Raw genomic sequence first — 23,871 nt, forward strand, 5'->3', positions numbered from 1 at the left:
ACAACTCTATATCAATGATCTGAGAATAAATCTAGATGCATTCAAAACCGACTTATTTGTGACTAAAAGGTGAGAACTTTGAGGAACTGTAACAGTCTGTATATTGTGCCAGAAAGTCAATTTGCTGTTGGACAGACCACAATCACTTTACCATAAACAGTGAGACTGCTGCAATGGATTTTCGTACTCACATAACAAGAATCCACAAAACCCCATGTTAGGATGGCCAAGTGCACAGTAGCCCTATGACGAAATCCCTTGATTTTGGGTGCAAGACAATTTGAAATGGATTAAACACACTAAGTAAGTTAATCATGCGTTAAGAAGAGTGGGTTATGTCCTAAGAGCCCCAAAGCCATGCGTCAAAGTGGAAACTGTTTTAAAAGTGCTTATATTCATGTATAAAACACTCCCAGTTTGCCACATCAAATATATTTACTTATTTACACATCAAGTTCTGTAGGACCAAATTGAGGAGCAAATCTCCAAGGTCATGGAACATGTCAGTACATGAAATCACAACATAAAAGTAATAACAAATAAAAACAAATGCTTATGAACCCGAAAAAAGTCAATCCATAAGTTTAAGTAAACGCAATCAATAATACAATGAGAATCAGCTTAATTTTTCAAGGAACTCCTCGACAAAATAGAAGGAGTGACCCATGAGGAAACTCTTCAGTTTAGATTTGAAAGCACATGGATTACTGCTAAGATTTTTGAATTCAAGTGGTAGTTTATTGAAAATGGATGCAGTAATATACTGCACACCTTTTTTACAAGAGTTAAGGGAGTCCAATCCAAATGCAGGTTTGATTTCTACCGAGTATTTACCGAGTAAAAGCTGCTTATTCTTGGGAATAAGCTAATATTGTTAACAAGAAAAGACAGTGAGGAATATATATATTGAGAGGCCAATGTCAAAATACCCAGACTCCTGAATAGGGGTCGACAAGAGGTTCGTGAACTTACACCACTTATTGCCCGAACTGCCTGTTTCTTTTATCCTTTTAGAATGTGAATAGTTACCCCAAAATATAATACCATACAACATAACTGACTGAAAATAAGCAAAGTAGACTAATTTTCATGTTGAACGATCACTCACTTCTGATACTGTTCGAATAGTAAAATGGCAGTATTAAGTCTTTGAACAAGATCCTGAACGTGGTCTTTCTACAACAGCTTACTATCTATGTTGGCAAAATCTGAAGCTTTCAATTAAATTCTCCATCATCTTCATCAGGAGCAACTGATTGTCCTGATGGATCCTGTTGCAGTGACTATTTATAGCATATAGATGGCATGGGATAGGTCAGTGTACGTCGTCATTATGTAATTCTGCTTGAGATTCAACCTGACAAGTAAACCAAGGATGTTGCATACAAGAATGAATCATGAGAAAATCTGATATCACATGTTTGTATTCACTCACATCTAAATTACAGAGTAACATTGTGGGGAAAGTCCTGGCAGCACCCGGCATATTTAAAATTTGAAAGAAGGCTATTAGAATAACAAATGGAAGGAAATTAAGTGAGCTGTGCAAACCTGATATCACAGCATCTTACATTCTTCTAACACCATTCATTTACATAAGAGAAATCAATTTTTTCCTCACTCAAATGAAACAGATAACAATAAAAGTTTTCAGAAGAACTATGAGTGACCATAACATCAGACTCGGTGTTTATATAATTCATGAAAATATCAGAATCTGTCAGAAGAGTCCATTCCATATAGGACTAAAACTTTTTAATAAACTTTCAGTGAAAAAAGCTATTCAGGACACAAGATCTTTAAACAATCCTTATAGTCATACTAATGGTGTCATGGTTTATAATCATTGTATCAATGCACTGATACATAAACTGCAATGTACAATATTACACATTTATTTGTTTTATATATATACTACCTAAGTTTAAAACAAACATTGGAAAATCCAGGATGGAATATAACAATATTATGGGAAGGGAAGTTGCTACTCACCATATAGCGGAGATGCTGAGTCGCAGGTAGGCATAACAGAAAGACTCTCACAATTAAAGCTTTCGGCCATTAAGGCCTTCATCAACAATAGGCGCACATAAGGGTGTACACACACCCACCCACCCACCCACCCACCCACCCACCCACCCACCCACACGCGGCTGGTGACTTAACTCTCAGGCAACTGAAACCACACTGTGAGCACCATCACCAGTGCATGATGGGAGTGACGACTGGGTGGGGATAAGGGGGAGTCTGGGGTGGGGAGGACGAGGGATAGTATGGTGGGGGTGGTGGACACTGAAGTGCTGCAGGTTATATGGAAGACAGGGGAGAGGTGGGGAGGGGAGGGGAGGGGGTTGTGCCAAAGGTGAGAAACAAAAAGACTGGATGTGGTGGTGGTATGATGGCTGTGTAGTGCTGGAATGGGAACAGGGAAGGGGATGGATGGATGAGGACAGTAACTAACAAAGTTTGAGACCACAATTCAGAAAAGCTGGTGTTGGTGTGAGGGATCCATATGGCACAGGCTGTAATGCAGTCACTGAATGAAGGATATCATGTTTGACAGCGTGTTCAGCAACAGGGTGGTCCACTTGTTTCTTGGCCGCTGTTTATTGGTGGCCATCCATGTGGACAAACAGCTTGATGGTTGTCATGCCTACATAGAATGCAGCACTGTGGTTGCAGCTCAGCTTGTAGACCACTTGACTGGTTTCACAGGTAGCAGCCTTTTTATTTCTCTCCTTTTCCGCTACTTGCCCTCCCCCCTCCCCTCACCTCTCCCCTGCCCACCATCTAACCTACAACACTTCACTGTCCGCCACCCCCACCATACGATCCCTCCCTTCCCCACACCAGGCTCCTCCATGCCCCCAACCAGTCACCACTCCCATCATGCACTGGTGCTGCTGCTCGCAGTGTGGTTTCAGTTGCCTGAGACTGCAGTCGTGTGTGTGTGTGTGTGTGTGTGTGTGTGTGTGTGTGTGTGTGTGTGTGTGTGCATGTTTTAATGAAGGCCTTAATGGCCGAAAGCTTTAATTGTGAGTCTTTTTTTTGTGCCTATCAGTGATTCAGCATCTCCGCTATATGGCAATTAGCAACTTTTCTTCTCATAATATTGGTAAGTTTAAATCATATGTTTAATTCTAATAGTCTATATTACAAATTATTTTATTTGTGAGGAAAAAAATGCATTGTGTATGCAATACCTGTAGCACAACATACTATCATACACAAAAAGGCCAATAAAGATATAAACTATAAGACGCATAGACAAAATAAAGGAATAATGTCTATATGTTGTTGTGATTCAAGAATTTCTGTGTAAATTCTAGAACCATTCAGCCTTCTACCATCTCGAACACACAATATTCTAAATATGAAAGTGGGATGGTAGAATCCTACCCACTGCGCATCACATGTTTGTGTGTGCAGGTTTAAAATCAGTCATGGGAAGAAGGCAGATGCAGCAGTCGAATGGCACCAAAAAGTACCTTTCAGGCAATTCACAGAGGTTTTAGTGCGTGTGTAAGGAAGAACCATGGCGTTTTTATGCCGCTCTGTGCTTATGGTGTCACTGACAATTGTTATGTGAAACAAGAAAAGTTGAAAAAGTGCTCTTGTAGAACCTTGACTCAGCCTTGGTAGAGGCAAGACATATTTTCTGATTCATTTTAAGAAAGTCATGGTAGTCAAGCCAACTTTCTTTTAACTGTAACTCATTTTGTTTCTAATGTTCGATGCTACGAGGTAATTACAGAAAGTTGCATATGTATGTTGAAAGTGTGAATTATGTAGTGCATGAAAGTCAAATACATCGTTAACTGACGAAGTTTGATTGTCCATGCAGTTTATAAGAAGAAAGAGGCTTATAAGTTCCTGCAGTTAGCTCTATTCAATGGAGAAGAAGTCAAGAGACTTTTCCAAAAGCCGACTATCACACATAAAAAGGCCAATAAAAAAATAAACTATAAGATGCATAGACAAAACAAAGAAATAATATCTATATGTGTCATAATCTACAAATGTATTAGTATGTCAAACAATTGAAAGACCAGGATGGAACAACAACAATATGGAAAGTATAGATAGCTAATCACCTTGTAGAGGAGGCATTGAGTCACAGATAGGCACAACAAAGGAGAATACTAACAATATTTAAGTTTTGGGACAAAATCCTCCCTCTGAAGTACAACACTCACATATTCACATAACAACTGCAGTCAGGCCTTAGAGCCCAGAGATTGCAGTCATGTTCGCGTGGGTTGTTGTTGATGTTGTTATTGTTGTGTGAATGTGTGAGTTCTACTTCTAGTGAAGGCTTCATCTGAAAGCTTAAATATTGCTAGTATTCTTTTTCATTGTGCCTGTCTACGACTCAACACTCCTCCATGTGGTACGGACTAATATGTATCATTCATATTTTTGTGTATTAACATAGCCCTTTTTATATTTTACAGCTGCTGTCATTTTTGGCACAATTTGTGTGCCGAATTTTGATGTTCAGTTTCATTTGTTAGCTGCTTAAGATAAGTGGCATTTTATTGTTGCAAATATCAAACACTGTTGGGCTTCAGTAAATTAATAGACAAAGACTGGAGCATTTTGCAACTTTTTTATAGATTCTTTGGCAGCTACAAAGCAGTGCTAGGTCAGCATTCCCATTACTCCACTTATATAATTCAGTTTTCATTCATATGGTAATGGATTTCCTTCAAGAATCTCAAAACTTTGCTTACAATAATAGCAACATCAAATACTAAGTGCAGTCTTGGAGTTGACTACCAGCTGAGAAGCCATTTCTGGTTATACTGCAAACTTGACCCACTACGCACAAACATACAGGCCTCCACTCTTAAGCTTTGCTGATAAATCTACTGCAAAGAATTTCACAGAACTGATGGAGCCTATAGTTTACACCATTCATATAGTTCCAGACCAAGGGATACCAGCCCATTTTAGGAATGATTCCAACCTGTGTTGAGGTGTAATGACACCCATACTTGCACTGACTTAGGAGCTGCACAATATGGATGGCTCACACGCAATTGTAACCAACAAAGCAGCTAAATAAAATTGCATAATCTGTAGGTAGATGGGCCTTCTGGAAGTATTTCAATTACTGATAAATATTAATGGTGTTTCCATTCAACTGGCGAGAAGCAGATTTCAGCATTTTGATGCATCTGTTTATGTACAGTTGTCATTGTCGTGGTCTTCAGTCCAGAGACTGGTTTGATGCAGCTCTCCATGCTACTCTATCCTGCGCAAGCTTCATCAACTCCCAGTACCTACTGCAGCCTACATCCTTCTGAATCTGCTTACTGTATTCATCTCTTGGTCTCCCTCTACGATTTTTACCCTCCACGCTGCCCTCCAGTACTAAATTGGTGATCCCATGATGCCTCAGAACATGTCCTACCAACCGATCCCTTCTTCTAGTCAAGTTGCGCCACAAATTTCTCATCTCCCCAATTCTATTCAATACCTCCTCATTAGTGAAGTGATCCATCCATCTAACCTTCAGCATTCTTCTGTAGCACCACAAGGCTTCTATTTTCTTCTTGTCCAAACTATTTATCGTCCATGTTTCACTTCCATACATGGCTACACTCCATACAAATACTTTCGGAAACAACTTAGTGACACTTCAATCTATACTCGATGCTAACAAATTTCTCTTCTTCAGAAACGCTTTCCTTGCAACTGCAAGTCTACATTTTATATCCTCCGTACTACGACCATCATCAGTTATTTTGCTCCCCAATTACCAAAACTCACCTACTACTTTAAGTGTCTCATTACCTAATCTAATTCCCTCAGCATCACCTGACTTAATTCAACTACATTCCATTATCCTCATTTTGCTTTTGTTGATGTTCATCTTATATCCACATTTCAAGACACTGTCCATTCCATTCAACTGCTCTTCCAGGTCATTTGCTGCCTCTGGCAGAAATACAATGTCATCGGCGAAGCTCCAAGTTTTTATTTCTTCTCCATGGATTTTAATTCCTACTCCGAATTTTTCTTTTGTTTCCTTTACTGCTAGCTCAATATACAGCTTGAGGCTACAACCCTGGAGTTGGGCTACAACCCTGTCTCACTCCCTTCCCAACCACTGCTTCCCTTTCATGTCCCTCGACTCATAACTTCCAGCTGCTTTCTGTACAAATTGTAAATATCCTTTCGCTCCTTGTATTTTAACCCTGCAACCTTCAGAATTTGAAAGACAGTATTTCAGTCAACATTGACAAAAGCTTTCTCTAAGTCTACAAATGCTAGAAATAGATTATGCCTTTTCTTAATCTATCTTCTAAGATAAGTCGTAGGGTCAGTATTGCCTCATGTGTTCCAACATTTCTACAGAATCCAAACTCACCTTCCCCGATGTCAGCTTCTACCAGTTTTTCCATTCGTCTGTAAAGAATTCGTGTTAGTATTTTGCAACCATGACTTATTAAACTGATGGTTCAGTAATTTTCACATCTGCCAACACCTACTTTCTTTGGGATTGGAATTATTATGTTCTTGTTGAAGTCTGAGGGTATTTCGCCTGTCTCATACGTCTTGTTCACCAGATGGTAGAGTTTTGTCAGGACTGGCTCTCCCAAGGCTGTCAGTAATTCTAATGGAATGTTGTCTACTCCCGGGGCCTTGTTTCCACTTAGGTCTTTCAGTGCTCCGTCAATATCTTCACACAGTATCGTATCTCCCATTTCATCTTCATCTAAATCCTCTTCCATTTCCATAATATTGCCCTCAAGTACATTGCCCTTGTATAGACCCTCTATATACTCCTTCCATCTTCTACATCTACATCTACATTGATACTCCGCAAGCCACCCAACGGTGTGTGGCGGAGGGCACTTTACGTGCCACTGTCATTACCTCCCTTTCCTGTTCCAGTCGCGTATGGTTCGCGGGAAGAACGACTGTCTGAAAGCCTCCGTGCGCGCTCTAATCTCTCTAATTTTACATTCGTGATCTCCTCGGGAGGTATAAGTAGGGGGAAGCAATATATTCGATACCTCATCCAGAAACGCACCCTCTCGAAACCTGGCGAGCAAGCTACACCGCGATGCAGAGCGCCTCTCTTGCAGAGTCTGCCACTTGAGTTTATTAAACATCTCCGTAACGCTATCACGGTTACCAAATAACCCTGTGATGAAATGCGCCGCTCTTCTATGGATCTTCTCTATCTCCTCCTTCAGACCGATCTGGTACGGATCCCACACTGATGAGCAATACTCAAGTATAGGTCGAACGAGTGTTTTGTAAGCCACCTCCTTTGTTGATGGACTACATTTTCTAAGCACTCTCCCAATGAATCTCAACCTGGTACCCGCCTTACAAACAATTTATTTTATATGATCATTCCACTTCAAATCATTCCGCACGCATACTCCCAGATATTTTACAGAAGTAACTGCTACCAGTGTTTGTTCCGCTATCATATAATCATACAATAAAGGATCCTTCTTTCTATGTATTTGCAATACATTACATTTGTCTATGTTAAGGGTCAGTTGCCACTCCCTGCACCAAGTGCCTATCCGCTGCAGATCTTCCTGCATTTCGCTACAATTTTCTAATGCTGCAACTTCTCTGTATACTACAGCATCATCCGCGAAAAGCCGCATGGAACTTCCGACACTATCTACTAAGTCATTTATATATATTGTGAAAAGCAATGGTCCCATAACACTCCCCTGTGGCACGCCAGAGGTTACTTTAACGTCTGTAGACGTCTCTCCAATGATAACAACATGCTGTGTTCTGTTTGCTAAAAACTCTTCAATCCAGCCACACAGCTGGTCTGATATTCCGTAGGCTCTTACTTTGTTTATCAGGCGACAGTGCGGAACTGTATCGAACGCCTTCCGGAAGTCAAGAAAAATAGCATCTACCTGGGAGCCTGTATCTAATATTTTCTGGGTCTCATGAACAAATAAGGCGAGTTGGGTCTCACACGATCGCTGTTTCCGGAATCCATGTTGATTCCTACATAGTAGATTCTGGGATTCCAGAAATGACATGATACGCGAGCAAAAAACATGTTCTAAAATTCTACAAGAGATCGACGTAAGAGATATAGGTCTATAGTTTTGCGCATCTGCTCGACGACCCTTCTTGAAGACTGGGACTATCTGTGCTCTTTTCCAATCATTTGGAACCCTCCGTTCCTCTAGAGACTTGCGGTACACGGCTGTTAGAAGGGGGGCAAGTTCTTTCGCGTACTCTGTGTAGAATCGAATTGGTATCCCGTCAGGTCCAGTGGACTTTCCTCTATTGAGTGATTCCAGTTGCTTTTCTATTCCTTGGACACTTATTTCGATGTCAGCCATTTTTTCGTTTGTGCGAGGATTTAGAGAAGGAACTGCAGTGCGGTCTTCCTCTGTGAAACAGCTTTGGAAAAAGGTGTTTAGTATTTCAGCTTTACGCGTGTCATCCTCTGTTTCAATGCCATCATCATCCCGTAGTGTCTGGATATGCTGTTTCGAGCCACTTACTGATTTAACGTAAGACCAGAACTTCCTAGGATTTTCTGTCAAGTCGGTACATAGAATTTCACTTTCGAATTCAATGAACGCTTCATGCATAGCCCTCCTTACGCTAACTTTGACATCGTTTAGCTTCTGTTTGTCTGAGAGGTTTTGGCTGCGTTTAAACTTGGAGTGGAGCTCTCTTTGCTTTCGCAGTAGTTTCCTAACTTTGTTGTTGTACCACGGTGGGTTTTTCCCGTCCCTCACAGTTTTACTCGGCACGTACCTGTCTAAAACGCATTTTATGATTGCCTTGAACTTTTTCCATAAACACTCAACATTGTCAGTGTCGGAACAGAAATTTTCGTTTTGATCTGTTAGGTAGTCTGAAATCTGCCTTCTATTACTCTTGCTAAACAGATAAACCTTCCTCCCTTTTTTTATATTCCTACTAACTTCCATATTCAGGGATGCTGCAACGGCCTTATGATCACTGATTCCCTGTTCTGTACATACAGAGTCGAAAAGTTCGGGTCTGTTTGTTATCAGTAGGTCCAAGATGTTATCTCCACGAGTCGGTTCTCTGTTTAATTGCTCAAGGTAATTTTCGGATAGTGCACTCAGTATAATGTCACTCGATGCTCTGTCCCTACCACCCGTCCTAAACATCTGAGTGTCCCAGTCTATATCTGGTAAATTGAAATCTCCACCTAAGACTATAACATGCTGAGAAAATTTATGTGAAATGTATTCCAAATTTTCTCTCAGTTGTTCTGCCACTAATGCTGCTGAGTCGGGAGGTCGGTAAAAGGAGCCAATTATTAACCTAGTTCGGTTGTTTAGTGTAACCTCCACCCATAATAATTCACAGGAACTATCCACTTCTACTTCACTACAGGATAAACTACTACCAACAGCGACGAACACTCCACCACCGGTTGCATGCAATCTATCCTTTCTAAACACCGTCTGTACCTTTGTAAAAATTTCGGCAGAATTTATCTCTGGCTTAAGCCAGCTTTCTGTACCTACAACGATTTCAGCTTCGGTGCTTTCTATCAGCGCTTGAAGTTCCGGTACTTTACCAACGCAGCTTCGACAGTTGACAATTACAATACCGATTGCTGCTTGGTCCCCGCATGTCCTGACTTTGCCCCGCACCCGTTGAGGCTGTTGTTCTTTCTGTACTTGCCCAAGGCCATCTAACCTAAAAAACCGCCCAGCCCACGCCACACAACCCCTGCTACTCGTGTAGCCGCATGTTGCGTGTAGTGGACTCCTGACCTATCCAGCGGAACCCGAAACCCCACCACCCTATGGCGCAAGTCGAGGAATCTGCAGCCCACAAGGTCGCAGAACCGTCTCAGCCTCTGATTCAGGCCCTCCACTCGGCTCTGTACCAAAGGTCCGCAGTCAGTCCTGTCGACGATGCTGCAGATGGTGAGCTCTGCTTTCATCCCGCTAGCGAGACTGGCAGTCTTCACCAAATCAGATAGCCGCCGGAAGCCAGAGAGGATTTCCTCCGATCCATAGCGACACACATCATTGGTGCCGACATGAGCGACCACCTGCAGATGGGTGCACCCTGTACCCTTCATGGCATCCGGAAGGACCCTTTCCACATCTGGAATGACTCCCCCCGGTACGCACACGGAGTGCACATTGGTTTTCTTCCCCTCTCTTGCCGCCATTTCCCTAAGGGGCCCCATTACGCGCCTGACGTTGGAGCTTCCAACTACCAGTAAGCCCACCCTCTGCAACTGCCCGGATCTTGCAGACTGAGGGGCAACCTCTGGAACAGGACAAGCAGCCATGTCAGGCCGAAGATCAGTATCAGCCTGAGACAGAGCCCGAAACCGGTTCGTCAGACAAACTGGAGAGGCTTTCCGTTCAGCCCTCCGGAATGTCTTTCGCCCCCTGCCACACCTTGAAACGACCTCCCACTCTACCACAGGTGAGGGATCAGCCTCAATGCGGGCAGTATCCCGGGCAACCACAGTCGTAGTCCGATCAGGGGATGCGTGGGACGAGCTGGCCGTCCCCGACAAACCCCCATCCGGACCCCCACAGTGATGCCCATTGGCAACAGCCTCAAGCTGTGTGACCGAAGCCAACACTGCCTGAAGCTGGGAGCGAAGGGATGCCAACTCAGCCTGCATCCGAACACAGCAGTTGCAGTCCCTATCCATGCTAAAAACTGTTTTGCAAAGAACGTCTGAACTAATCTACAGAGAGCGCAAACAAATCGACAAAATTTAAACGGTTATTAAAATACAAGATTGCCTAGTAAATGCAGTAATGTTGCTACTTGCGCACTGCTGACACTGCTCGGCGGCGGAAGGAGACTAAGCGAAATTACACTATTCAGGTACTAAAACGCGATGCTACACTCTCAAATACTATAATACGCCCGAAATTTAAGAATTAAACAATGCAAGTACCAAAAACACGCAAAGAAATTAAGAATTAAACTATGTAACAAATGAGTGAGCTGGGAGTATACGACTTGCTGCTCAGCTGCTTATCCAACGGCGGCAGGGAGCACACTGACTGTGACCAACCGACACTGGCCGTTCAAAACAAAAACAGTAGACAAACGACTACGCGAATTTACACTATTCAGGTACTAAAACGCGATGCTACAACTCTCAAATACTATAATACGCCTGAAATTTGTGAATTAAACAATGCAAGTACCAAAAACACGCAAAGAAATTAAGAATTAAACTATGTAACAAACGAGTGAGCTAGGAGTATACGACTTGCTGCTCAGCTGCTTATCCAACGGCGGCAGGGAGCTTTCCCTTCTTTGCTTAGAACTGGGTTTCCATCTGAGCTCTTGATATTCATACAAGTGGTTCTCTTTTCTCCAAAGGTCTCTTTAATTTTCCTGTAGGCAGTATCTATCTTACCCCTGGTGAGATATGCCTCTACATCCTTACATTGTCCTCTAGCCATCCCTACTTAGCCATTTTGCATTTCCTGTCAATCTCATTTTTGAGACTTTTATTCCTTTTCGCCTGCTTCATTTACTGTTTTTTTTATAATTTATCCTTTCATCAATTAAATTCAATGTATCTTCTGTTACTTAAGGATTTCCACTAGCCCTTGTCTTTTTACCTACTTGATCCTCTGCTGCCTTCACTATTTCATCCCACAAACCTACCCATTCTAATTCCACTGTATTTCCTTCCCCCATTCCTGTCAATTGTTCCCTAATGCTTTCCCTGAAACTCTTTGCAACCTCTGGTTCTTTAAGTTTATCCAGGTCCCATCTCCTTAAATACCTACCTTTTTGCAGTTTCTTCAGTTTTAATCTACAGTTCATAACCAATAGATAGTTGTCAGAGTCCACATTTGCCCCTGGAAATGTCTTACAATTTAAAACCTGGTTCCTAAATCTCTGTCTTAATATTATATAATCTATCCAAAACCTTCCAGTATCTCCAGGCCTCTTCCATGTATACAACCTTCTTTCATGATTCTTGAAGCAAGTGTTAGCTGTGATTAAGTTATACTCTGTGCAAAATTCTAAAAGGCAGCTTTCTCTTTCATTTCTTACCCCCAATCCATATTCACCTACTACGTTTCCTTTCCTTCCTTTTCCTACTATCAAATTCCAGTCACCCATGACTATTAAATTTTCGTCTCCCCTCACTATCTGAATAATTTCTTTTATCTCAACATACATTTCATCAATCTATTTGTCATCTGTGGGGCTAGTTGGCATATAAACTTGTACCACTGTGGCGGGCATGGGCTTCATGCCTATCTTGGCCACAATAATGCGTTCACTATGCTGTTTGTAGAAGCTTACTTACACTCCTGTTTTTTTATTCATTATTAAACTTACTCCTGCATTACCCCTATTTGATTTTGTATTTATAACCCTGTACTCACCTGACCAGAAGTCTTGTTCGTCCTGCCACCGAACTTCACTAATTCCCACTATATCTAACTTTAACCTATCCATTTCCCTTTTTAAATTTTGTAACCTACCTGCCCGATTAAGGGCTCTGACATTCCACGCTCCAATCCGTAGAACGCCAGTTTTCTTTCTCCTGATAACGACGTCCTCTTGAGTAGTCCCTGCCTGGAGATCCAAATGGGGGACTATTTTACCTCCGGAAAATTTTACCCAAGAGACGCCATCATCATTTAACAATGCAGTAAAGCTGCATGCCCTCGGAAAAAATTACGGCTGTAGTTTCCCCTTGTTTTCAGCCGTTCGTAGTACCAGCACAGCAAGGCCGTTTTGGTTAGTGTTACAAGGCCAGATCAGTCAATCATCCAGACTGCTGCCCCTGCAACTACTGAAAAGGCTGCTGCCCCTCTTCAGGAACCACACATTTGTCTGGCCTCTCAACAGATACCCCTCCATTGTGGTCGCACCTATGGTACGGCTATTTGTGTCGCTGAGGCACGCAAGCCTCCCCACCAAGGGTGAGGTCCATGATTGATGGGGGTACAGTTATATATTGTAAAGTACGATATTTCTGACCAGATTGCTACAATCACCACAGATACAAAAATACACAGAAATGGAATGTTAGTTTCACTAAAATATTGCTACACTGAAATTTCATTACCCATTAAAATCATGTGCCATATAAAGATCTCATCCAGAAACTTGCACTTTGCTGGAAGTCCTCCTCTAACTGACATAACAATTTATCTTGGGACAGTCCATAGCTTGAATCGGTGATTATCTCTCCTAGCATTGTTCCAGGCTCTAACAGAGGCTCCCCTGTAACTGCACACAGGTAATACTCCAGAAGTTATTTTCAGGGGATTGGAGAGCAGTTGGTGGTAGTTTAAGTTTTGAATCAGTTTGTGAGGTACACTTGATGAGAAAAAGCACTGCCTCACAGTGTGGGTGTCCAGGGCTATTCACTTACTTGCACAAACCTTTTGTTACAGAATGTTCAATACTTAAACACATGTGTAATAATATCTCATTTAATTTCTAAATCTTTGCTTGGACCTGCTCATTTGAGACAAATTGTTGCTTTTACTGTAATTAAAACTAAATTTAATTCTATTTTGAAAAGCGCAACACTAGCTACTTATTTATTATACATTATTGAAACTGTTTTCCTGTCAGATTTTACATTATATGGGGAGTCAGCTGTAATTTAATTAGCACAATAATTTGGTTTTAGTAACAGTTGGAGAGACACTGACGCAGTAGATGACCGCTGTTCTAGAACTCTGTGTACGTCCCAGCACTTGACAGTGTAGTCCCAGGAACAAGAATACAATGTTCCAGGCTCTTTTGCATCAGGAAGCAGGGCCCAGATCCATCCAGAATGAGCATCCTGTCGCAGGTAGCCATTTACAGATCCAGTTGACGTAAGATCCCATAGTGCCAAGCTCCTGTCTCTCGACCCAGAGACACAGAGCTGTCCACCCTGTTCAAAATGTTATCTTCATGTTAGTTTCTTCACTGCACTGAAGTTTATAGATAAAAAATTAAAGCAGGGATACAAATTTAAAAATTACTTTGTGTGGCCTTCATGATGAGGTACAGATAAAAAATTACAGCAAATGTTGCTACAATCATTACAAATGTCAACAAAGAAGAGAAAAGAGGATGGGAACCATACCATTCCACAAAATACAGATTATCTTGAAAGGTTACGAAATAATACAAAATGATTTTCCCACTCTTCAAGTTCACAGAATCAGATTAAAAACTGGAAATGATAAACATATAAGAACTTTATTTGGGAATGGCTGTGTGCTGCATATGGTGGAGTAAAGAACGGGCATCTGTGTGAATTCCTAAGGGACCAAACTGCTGAGGTCATCGGTCCCTAGACTTACACACTACTTAAATTAACTGAAACTAACTTATGTTCAGAACAATACACACACCCATGCCCGCTGGAGGACTCAAACCTCCAGCAGGAGGGGCCGCGCAGTCCGTGACATGGCGCCTCAAACCACGCAGCCACTCCATGCGGCTGAAGAATAAGATATTAAGCAAACAGAGAGGAAGAAATAGAATGAAGGAAGCGTATGAAAGAAAATCACAGGTGGTTTGAATTCCAGAGTTAAGGAAAGTAGCTTTCAGATACTCCACAAACAGAATGACCCAACCTAAGTCAGTGCAAGGACCTTGGTCATAAAAGGAATTTTAAAATCAGAATAATTAATTATTTTTCAATGTCTTTATGTAGCCTTTGCTGTTTAGAACGTGTTTACTACTCAGCTATGTTCCTTTTACTTCTACTGATCTTTCTAAACAATAAACTAATCATCAGCAATCAGACTGCTCTACAAAATCTGCAGATGTATCATACTGAACTTTGTAATGTTCTCCTGGTCACTTAACTGTATCACAAGCAGTTGTTATCTCCATTACAGAATCCGCAGTTCTCCCTAAATTATGCAATGATACATAAACACACAAATCTCTTGTGCACGCTTCATTTACACACTTCACAATAAGGAGACCAGTAGAAAATATGTATATCACACAGTGTAACAAACTTTGAGGGATTGGAGGATCAAGTACAGGAAACCACATCCTGAATCATCATTCAACGCCACTACAGAGAGTTGAAGCAATTGGTGACAGGTGTTCCTTCCACTTACAACAGCTCCATTGGTCTGAAGATAGTCTACATACGACTGAAACCAGTTAGCATACCATTAAAACAAAAAGCATTTGCAAGCTTGAAATTGCGTTACAAGATTGCTGATGTTCCAATTATGAGTTCAAAAATTATTAAAAATCTTAGTGATGAGTTGACAAAACACCACTGCTAAATTCTTACTTAACGATAGTGACTGGGAGCCATTGACTCCTTTGCCTATGTGGGGATTAAATTACATCAGATGGAGGAGCAAAGGATATTGCAACCTGAATCTGCCAGCAAAGGTTGCTTTTAACAAGTAAAGAACCCTCTCCAGACTCATCTGCATAAACAAACATATCAGGAAAGACACCATAAGATGTTTGTTTGGAGTGAGCTGCTGTATGGAAGTGAAACATGAATATTTGAAGAAGCAGAAAAAGACATAATAACAGCCCTCGGAATGTGGCGTTACTGTAGAGTGCTAAAGACTGCCTGGGTAGACAAGGTATTAAATGATAAGGTGCTCCACAGAGCGGAGGAGAAGCCATACTTTGGAAGGTTATCCTATGCAGAAGTGATACTTGGGTCAGTCATTTGCTAACACATGTGCTGTCATTACAAGTATTACTGAAGGGATATAGAGGCAAAAAACACCACAGATAGGCCGAGATTAGAACACATGCCCACATCATGGAAGATATCAGCTGCATCACCTATACCACATTCACAAGGAAGACCAATGACAGAAAAATATGGCAAGCTGCTGTCAGCTGACCTGATGGCTGAAGACCTATGAAGAGGAAATAAGGAAAAATAGTGGAAACTAGAAAGATATGTCAAAGAATAAAATCAGAAACTCCCCCCCCCCCCCCCCCCCCCACCCCACACATGAGATCACAAATAAATAAAATAATAATAGGGGCATTCCTTGCTGAGGCAGCTTAATAAATAAGCTTTCAGTGTGGAGCGGTAATTCTTGTTGACAACACTGCTCTAGAAAATCGTAATTGATTTCGGATTCTGTGTGACAATAAAATCACAATCAAAATACCAAAGATGGAATGACCACAGCCAACTTACAGCCAACAATCTTGCTTTCAAGCACTCACACTTTCCTCTACTGCTCCAGAATTCCAAAAACACACACACACACACACACACACACACACACACACACACACACACACACACAGAGGGAGAGGGAGAGAGAGAGAGAGAGTTTTGTGAATATTATCAGCATTTAGCCACGTTATTTCTCCATGCTCTGATGCACAGTCATTTGCTCCACTTTTCTTACCTTCCTATACTTCCTATACCCCCTCCCAGCCAGGAAGGATGAGGTGTGTGTACATTCCCTGAAAAAACTGAGATACCTAAAAAATTACTGTGATTTTCTAATTGATTGTATGTGATATGTTCCAACTATCATTTGAGATGAAAGCAGATTTTTCAAACTTTAGATGAAAAAAATCTTCAATTGGTATTTGTGACAGAAGAAAAATGTGATGTAGGAAGTGTGAAACATTCTTAATGATCATTTCCAGTGCACCTGAATTTGGTTAATTTTGCCATATACCATGAGTATCTATCACACGTTCAGGAACACCGCAGTCTTGTTTACAAGATGCTGGTCACTGAGAAATAAACAGTGGATTCCAGAAACAAGTAGGTGTGGCTCAATGTATTATAAGCTCTGGTGGCAACATGTGAACCTTCTGGTTAACAATATCATATGTTATCACAGGATAGCTACTCAAGCTTTAAAAATAATTTCTCTGAGAATTCCAGGTATAGGAAGCAAGATGACATCATAAGAAGTCTCTGTTAAATTAACGTTCAACAGGAGAGGGAGAAAAGCATCTCACAGCAATAACGACTTTTATCTCCTCTTGGCTGAGTTATACTGGTCATAAGCAGTAGTTTGACTGCAGTTTTTTAAACATCAATAATTTATATGGGACGACATTCATATAATTAACACACTGTAAAATACAAAGTATTTTAAAATTTGTGATTTATAAAACTCAATGAAATTAAATTTCAGTGCTACGTTAAAAACAGAATTCCCTGAGACTATATGAAATATTTGAAATTCCCCGAGATTTGCCTGATTTTCCCAGCTAAAATGTAATGCCCTGAGAATTCCATTCTCCAGATATTCCAAAAGAATCACTATCCTGTATCAGATGATATATTTCTTACAGAAGACAAGCTTTGTCATTAAGAAGAGAAAAACAAACATTACATTATTAAGTATGAAAACACACACATAAACACACACACACAAACACACACACACTAGTATGTCAAATCCAATGCTCTCACCTGTTGGCCAAGGATGTACAGACGGGGTGGAGGATTGAAACGAATTGGAGGAAGGGGGGGTATGAGATTGAACCATGTGCTTTGCAATGGATCTGAGTGTGTACAGAATAAATTAAAATAAATCCAACACATCAGAAAATAATAAATTGTACTACAATACATACTGCCATATTTAAGTCTCAGATTCAAAGTTCCATATCCTAGTAGCTTTGTTTCCAAATCATGAAATTCTTACTGGTCAGATCGGCTCTGAGCAACTAGTCCATGCAGTGACTTCATAGGTGACAATAAAATTCACAGGGTTTCTGAATTTTGTCTTATAGTTATAACTATGTTTACATCACAGTCACTTACATGAATCAGAGCAACTGAGTCAACAGCAGCAATATGTACATAATCCGCAGGTTCCAACTGCAGCATTGTTTCATGTCGATGGGTCCAGTAGAAACGTTCAGATTCCAGTGAAACACATGCACGTTGCCAGTCAATAGCATCCTCATCTGCCAAGAAAGTGAGATCTCATGAGAACTTTTATACTCCTACGACAAACATATGGACTTCAGTGAAGATAAGCAAAGAATGACTACAACAAACCAGTAAAAGTATAATATTTACAGCATATGTACTAATGTGGGATGTGGAAGATATTTATTTTTCCCTGCTTTACTTTGACCTGCCTAGCAAAGTACTATCACATTTTGAATAGAAAAACTGTGTGTTTGCATACTATCCCTTTACACATTTTCACTAACTTTATATATTACTTTACCCTGGAGATGTTTGCACACATTTTATGTGTTACTGAAGTCATTATTCTCGCTCTTGCAATTCTTTTCACTATTGACATCTTCCCTTCCTCAATGCTCTACCTCTCATTCAAATCTGACTACAGCCATGGCTCCAGTGCGTGCTAGTGTGTGTGTGTGTGTGTGTGTGTGTGTGTGTGTGTGTGTGTGTGTGTGTGCGTGTGTTCCTTCCTTCCTCTTTCTTTTTTTTTCCAGTCGAGCAATATCCAACTTCTGGTGTACTTATCTCTAGCTGTTAGTTTTTATTACTTCTTACTCATTTTCTACAGAGGTGCCCATGGTACAGGGCTAACAACTTTGACTACTAATCAAAACATCCTGTGTCCTGGGTTTGCTCTCAATCAGTAAATTTTGAATAAAAACCAATAGCAATGGCGGATAAAGACTTTCGATAAAAGGAGTTACCCTCGTTCTGCCAACGAGCTTGTCAAAGAAGGTGGAGGAGCACCCTCTTGTGCCTGGTGTGGGAAACTGCCCCTAAAGGGTTGAAGAATCGTCAATGATCAATAGCATAAGAATGCAGCAGGCAATGGAAACCAGTGCAATAAATACACACAATTTGTATCCTGTAATTGAAAAGGTGTCATGGAGGATATATCCCTTGGTTGAAGATTCTGTATTGGATGTTGGGAAGGGATGCCAAGGGGCACATAACCATAAGAAAAAGAGTCAATAATGAATGAGAGGCTAACAGTCTATGAGTCAGAATGTCGAACATCAGAAGTCTTAACGTGGTAGAACAGCTAGAAAATCTAAAAAGGGAAATGCAAAGGCTCAGTCTAGATATAGTGAGGACAGTGAAACAAAATTTAAAAAAGATAATGATTTCTGATGAAGTGAGTAAAGGGTAACGATGTGTTATTAAACACCTTTCAGCCATCTAATTTCCAACCTTATTTTATTTGGCAACCAGTTTTGGTGGTTTATCATGCCATCTTCAGGCACCTGACCGACATGTTGGAAGATTCCACCTTGGGTCTGGTCAAAACAGGGGCCAGCATTCAGAGATAGTTGAAGTGATTGCTATAGCAAGAAGAAATCTACAGGTACCAGTACTTGAATGCTGGCCCCTGTTTTGACCTTAACCGAGGTGGAATCTTTCTACACGTCGGTCAGGGGCCTGAAGATGGCATGGTAAATTGCCAAAACTGGCAGCCAAATACAATAACTTTGGAAATTAGACAGCTGACAGGTGTTTGATTTGACATCCTGCAGCGAACAGCTAAGTCTCGCAACCATCTCTGAAAAGATGGACATACAGAGAGTCAATAGCAGAGCAGAAAGGAGTATAGTGAGAGTGGGATTCATTAGAAACAGGAGTAGATTACTATGAACAGTTCAAGGATCTGACTGTTCTCAACAGAATCAACAAGAAACCAACAAAAACAACAGTCGTTTAGATGTACATGCTGATGTAATACACGGAAGATGAAGAGAAAGAAAAAGAATGTGAGGACATTCAAAAGCTAATTTAGTATGTAAAGGGAAGTGAAAATCTAATCATCATGGGTGATTGCAATGTTGTGGCAGGAGAAGGAACAGAAAACACATTATGAGAGAATATGGGCTTGGTGGCACAAAAATAAGAGAGGAGAAAGGCTAACTGAGAACTGTGGAAGGAGACTGCAAAGAATCCTTGAGTAACAGAAGAAATACTTCAATCAACTGATGAAAGAAGAGAGAGCAAAAAGCTAAGGAAAAGAGAAGCATATAACAAAGTAAGGCACTTGGGTAAGATACCAATAGGAAGTACAACGAAGTAAAGTGATATGATTGCAGGAAAAGTGTGAAGAAATAGAAAAAAAAGATTGTCATCACAAGGTATGAATACAGAAAAGGAAAAGCATTCCTTTGTGAAACTAAAGCGAAAATTGTCAACATTATGGGCACAAGAGAAATAACACTGTTAAATGTAGAGGAGAGAGTGGATAGGTAGAAACAGTACACTGAAGGGCTTGATCAGAGGGAGAAACTGCATGATGTGATAAAAGAAGAAATGGGATTCACTATTGGAGTCAGAATTTAATAGAGTTTTGTAAGACTTGTGAGCAAACAAGGCAGAACTAAAACAGCATTCCTTCAGAATATCTAAAATCATTTGGGGAAGTGGAAACCAAACAACTATTCAAGTTGGCATATAGAATCGAAGTGACTGGAGATATACCATCAGACTACTCGAAAAATATCATCCACACACTTCCGAAATAGCAAAGTTCTGATAAAAGGGAGAACTATTGCATACTCAGCTTGACAGCTCAAGCGTCTGAGTAGCTAGAAGAAATAATATACAGAAGAATGAAAAAAGAAAACTGAGGATCTGTTAGATGATGATTAGTTTGCCTGTAGGAAGGTAATAGCTCCACAGTAGCAGTTCTGAGTGCTTGATAATGGAAGTAGGATTTTAGAAAAATCAAGATGACTTCATAGGATTTGTTAACCTACAAAAGGCATCATGCAAGACATTTGAAATTAGCAGGTGACCTGGGAGGAGTTGGGAGGAGGGGCATGAAGGGATGAGGTGGGGGGGGGGGGGGGGGGGGGGAGGCTCCACACTAGCAACCTCACATTTATTGTGTGATCCATTCTGACACAATTCCGAATTCCGGAGTGATAGAGTGCTACAACATCTTGTTGTAGTTACAGTTTTGTGCATGCTGCCGTAGATAAACAAAAAACATGCACACACATGAATAGCAGGAAAAATCACACACACACACACACACACACACACACACACACACACACACACACACACACAGCACAAGACTAGCTTCACCAGCAGTTTGAAAAGTGCCATGTTGGTAAGCGAGATGCAGCCCCTCACATAATTTTCAACATTTTCACATCCTGTTTAGCAGCATCTGCCAATGTGTACCATGAGTTATCATTGTAGGAGACCTTCGTCCACACTATGCACATGACAGTCTTTTTGTTGCCATAATACTGTCTGTGCCCTGTGGTCACCAAAGCCACACATGTAAAGCATTAGCTTCTGTATATTATAGTGAGATGATGATGTTGGATGCCACACCTGCTCATTGGTTATTGCTGTTCAACACTGAAATGGCAAGCAATTTGCTGTAATGTAGACCACGTATCTACTGATAAAACTGACAATAATTCTGGTATGTCATTGCCTATGGCAGTATCAGTATCAATCTTGACACTGTGGCATGCGAAAAACGCTTTGTCTAGATTACCTCATAAATGAAGGATAGTCACAGTCAAATGTACTGATATAGCATGTCTTGCCTACCCTGAATTCTACTGCCGTGTGACAATTGATATAAGTCACGTAGTGTGCTGAATCTGTGAGGTAGCAAAAATGCTCTGTCTCTCCGAGGCCATAGCTATACCGAATTCAACTGCTCATGAGTATAGCTGCACCTCAGCTGGTATATGATGTAGCTGCTTTCACATGTTGCAATATATTTGAGTGGAAGGAAATGACTGTGAGATATGATTTATGGGGCACAGGACTGGGATCAAGGATGGCACAGAGACAGACTACAATACAGCATAATTTGGTTAGCAACGAGGGAAGGATTTTCATTGTGATTTCTTCTCAGGGTATGTTGACAGTTTCTTGATGCACTAGTGATAAGGGGAGTACTGGTCAGTAGGTGGCTCAAATGGCAATGGAGTTGTTGAGGGAGAAATGACAGTGAAACATGTTTCTGGATAGGATATTATCTTAAAGGCTTTGGCAAAGTTACTAGAATATTTAGAAATCTCCTGATTGTCACAGCAAATACAGTGTCCACAGATGCCAATGCTACAGGGGAGGTATTTCTTTACTTGTGGCATCTGTCAAAATGGGGGTATTACTGCTGGTTCATGTATCTGAAATGGACAGAATTTTCTTGGAGCCCTTGCAGAAGTGACAACAATAATCCACAAAAGGACTAGGTGAAATGAATATGGATGCAAGTGACATGATTCTGAAGAGAAGGGCAGAAGCTGGCTTTGCCTAATTTCAAACCAGATATGTGATTTAAAGTTGGTGGATAGCAAGGAAGTAGAGGTGGCTTGCTTACAGGTTGGCAAAGGTAAGTGCTATGACACATAAGTTGGTAAGTATGGCACTTAATGAAGAACTGATTATGTCTCAGAATGTGACTGACCAAAACAAAGAAAGGATTAGGAAGGAGGTAACAAGTTTGGTGTCAGGACAACAGTGGGAGAGGTAGTGTTTCATGGCATCCTGGTCACACTTAGTCCCTTGTCTGGGCATGGGGGATGTCCGTACTCAGACAATGACAAGCAAAGAGCCTGGCTGTAATGTTATAGGACCCATAGTGATGATGGTGGTGGAGGAAGTGATAAGCATCTTGCATGTACAAAGTGAGGCAGCAGACAACTTGTTGGAGTTACCAGTAAACCAAGCACAGGATCAATCACTACTCTATACTGCCTCTCAATCTGTCATTTGTTCCACCTTCCATTCCAACTTCAGATCTTGTGACTATTACTACAGCTAATTCTCTTTTTTTCACCGCTGATGAGAGAGACTAGCTACAACACACTTCTGGTATTCACTGTAGAGCTTTTGGAAACTGTCAGCTAACATTTTGTGGAATCGCTTGAAGCACCATAGTCTCTTGTTATTGGATATCTGCACAATTATGAGAAATGAGACCTGGTGCTACCAATACGATCTGGAGACCAAGTGACAGTCAATGGTACGGTGTTCATTGTCTTTGCCGGGCCCCCAAAAATATTGGCTTACAAAACCCAAGATTAAGATGATCTTGATCACTTTTTCAACAGCAAGGGCTTGATCCACCATGTATTTCTATATGATGGAGGTGAGGAAGATGATGGTACACAACATCATTGACTGTCGCATGATCTCCGGCTCGTATTACTAGCACAAGGTCTCATCTCTTGTAACGATGTGGATATCCCTCAACACGTGACCATGGTGCTTTGAGCACTTCTGTATGAAGCATTTGCCGACAGTTTCCGACACCTTTACAACCAATAGCAGAAGTGTGTTGTAGCTAATGGCGATTTCTTTGAAGGCCAGTAATGGTATTTTGTTTGTAAACTGTGTTTCTTCAGAAGCTATATGCTTTAAGTTCTATGTATACTGGCCTCTGCTTAGCCTAAATTGGGAATCTAAGGATCACTACGACCTTGCAATCATTATGACAGTTATTTTGTGTTTTTATTTTGTCGTTTAAACTATATGTTTTTCATGAAGCCACTGTGCCTACCATGTCATTCATCCAACCATTTGACATATTACTGTTATTATTCTCATCAATACTACTACTATTGCTACTACTACTATCATTATTTTATTATCATCATTACTACTATCACTATTATTATAATATGGCTCCTGTGTGCTGCAAAACCTATGATTTCATACAGAAAGTGAACATATTTTTGAAGTAATAAAATTTTCATACGGTACTTACTACCAATTGCAGGATAGCTATATTTCATCCTTTTCTTCACTCGATACTTCCACATGTTTGGATCAACCAATATAGCATGAAATTGTCTACATACTAAGCTCACTGATGATACGAGGAACTTGGCGTCCAAGAAAGAGAATATTTTTAAAAGAATCTGTAGGAAAAAAAGGTCAAGGTTAATTATTTTTTTCTCATCTTTACTGTGAATTAAGCTGTTAGTTTAAAGCAGAGTTCATCATCAATACAGGCA

The 23,871-nt window shown here is 40.8% G+C and overlaps 1 protein-coding gene across 8 annotated transcripts in view; it reads right to left on the bottom strand.

Moving 5' to 3' along the window:
* LOC124615695 (F-box/WD repeat-containing protein 9-like) overlaps nt 1-23,871 on the bottom strand; it is a 121,812-nt gene that overhangs the window by 65,057 nt on the left and 32,884 nt on the right. For all 8 annotated transcript variants that reach the window (XM_047143727.1, XM_047143731.1, XM_047143729.1 and 5 more), the window contains exons 3-5: nt 23,622-23,775; nt 17,744-17,889; nt 13,665-13,891 (exon numbers count right to left, since the gene is read on the bottom strand). In XM_047143727.1, the coding sequence (XP_046999683.1) occupies nt 13,665-13,891; nt 17,744-17,889; nt 23,622-23,775 (527 nt within the window). The remainder of the gene's footprint in view (nt 1-13,664; nt 13,892-17,743; nt 17,890-23,621; nt 23,776-23,871) is intronic.

This window comes from Schistocerca americana, chromosome 5 (genome assembly GCF_021461395.2).
Source record: "Schistocerca americana isolate TAMUIC-IGC-003095 chromosome 5, iqSchAmer2.1, whole genome shotgun sequence".
NCBI classification, from domain to species: Eukaryota; Metazoa; Arthropoda; class Insecta; order Orthoptera; family Acrididae; genus Schistocerca; species Schistocerca americana.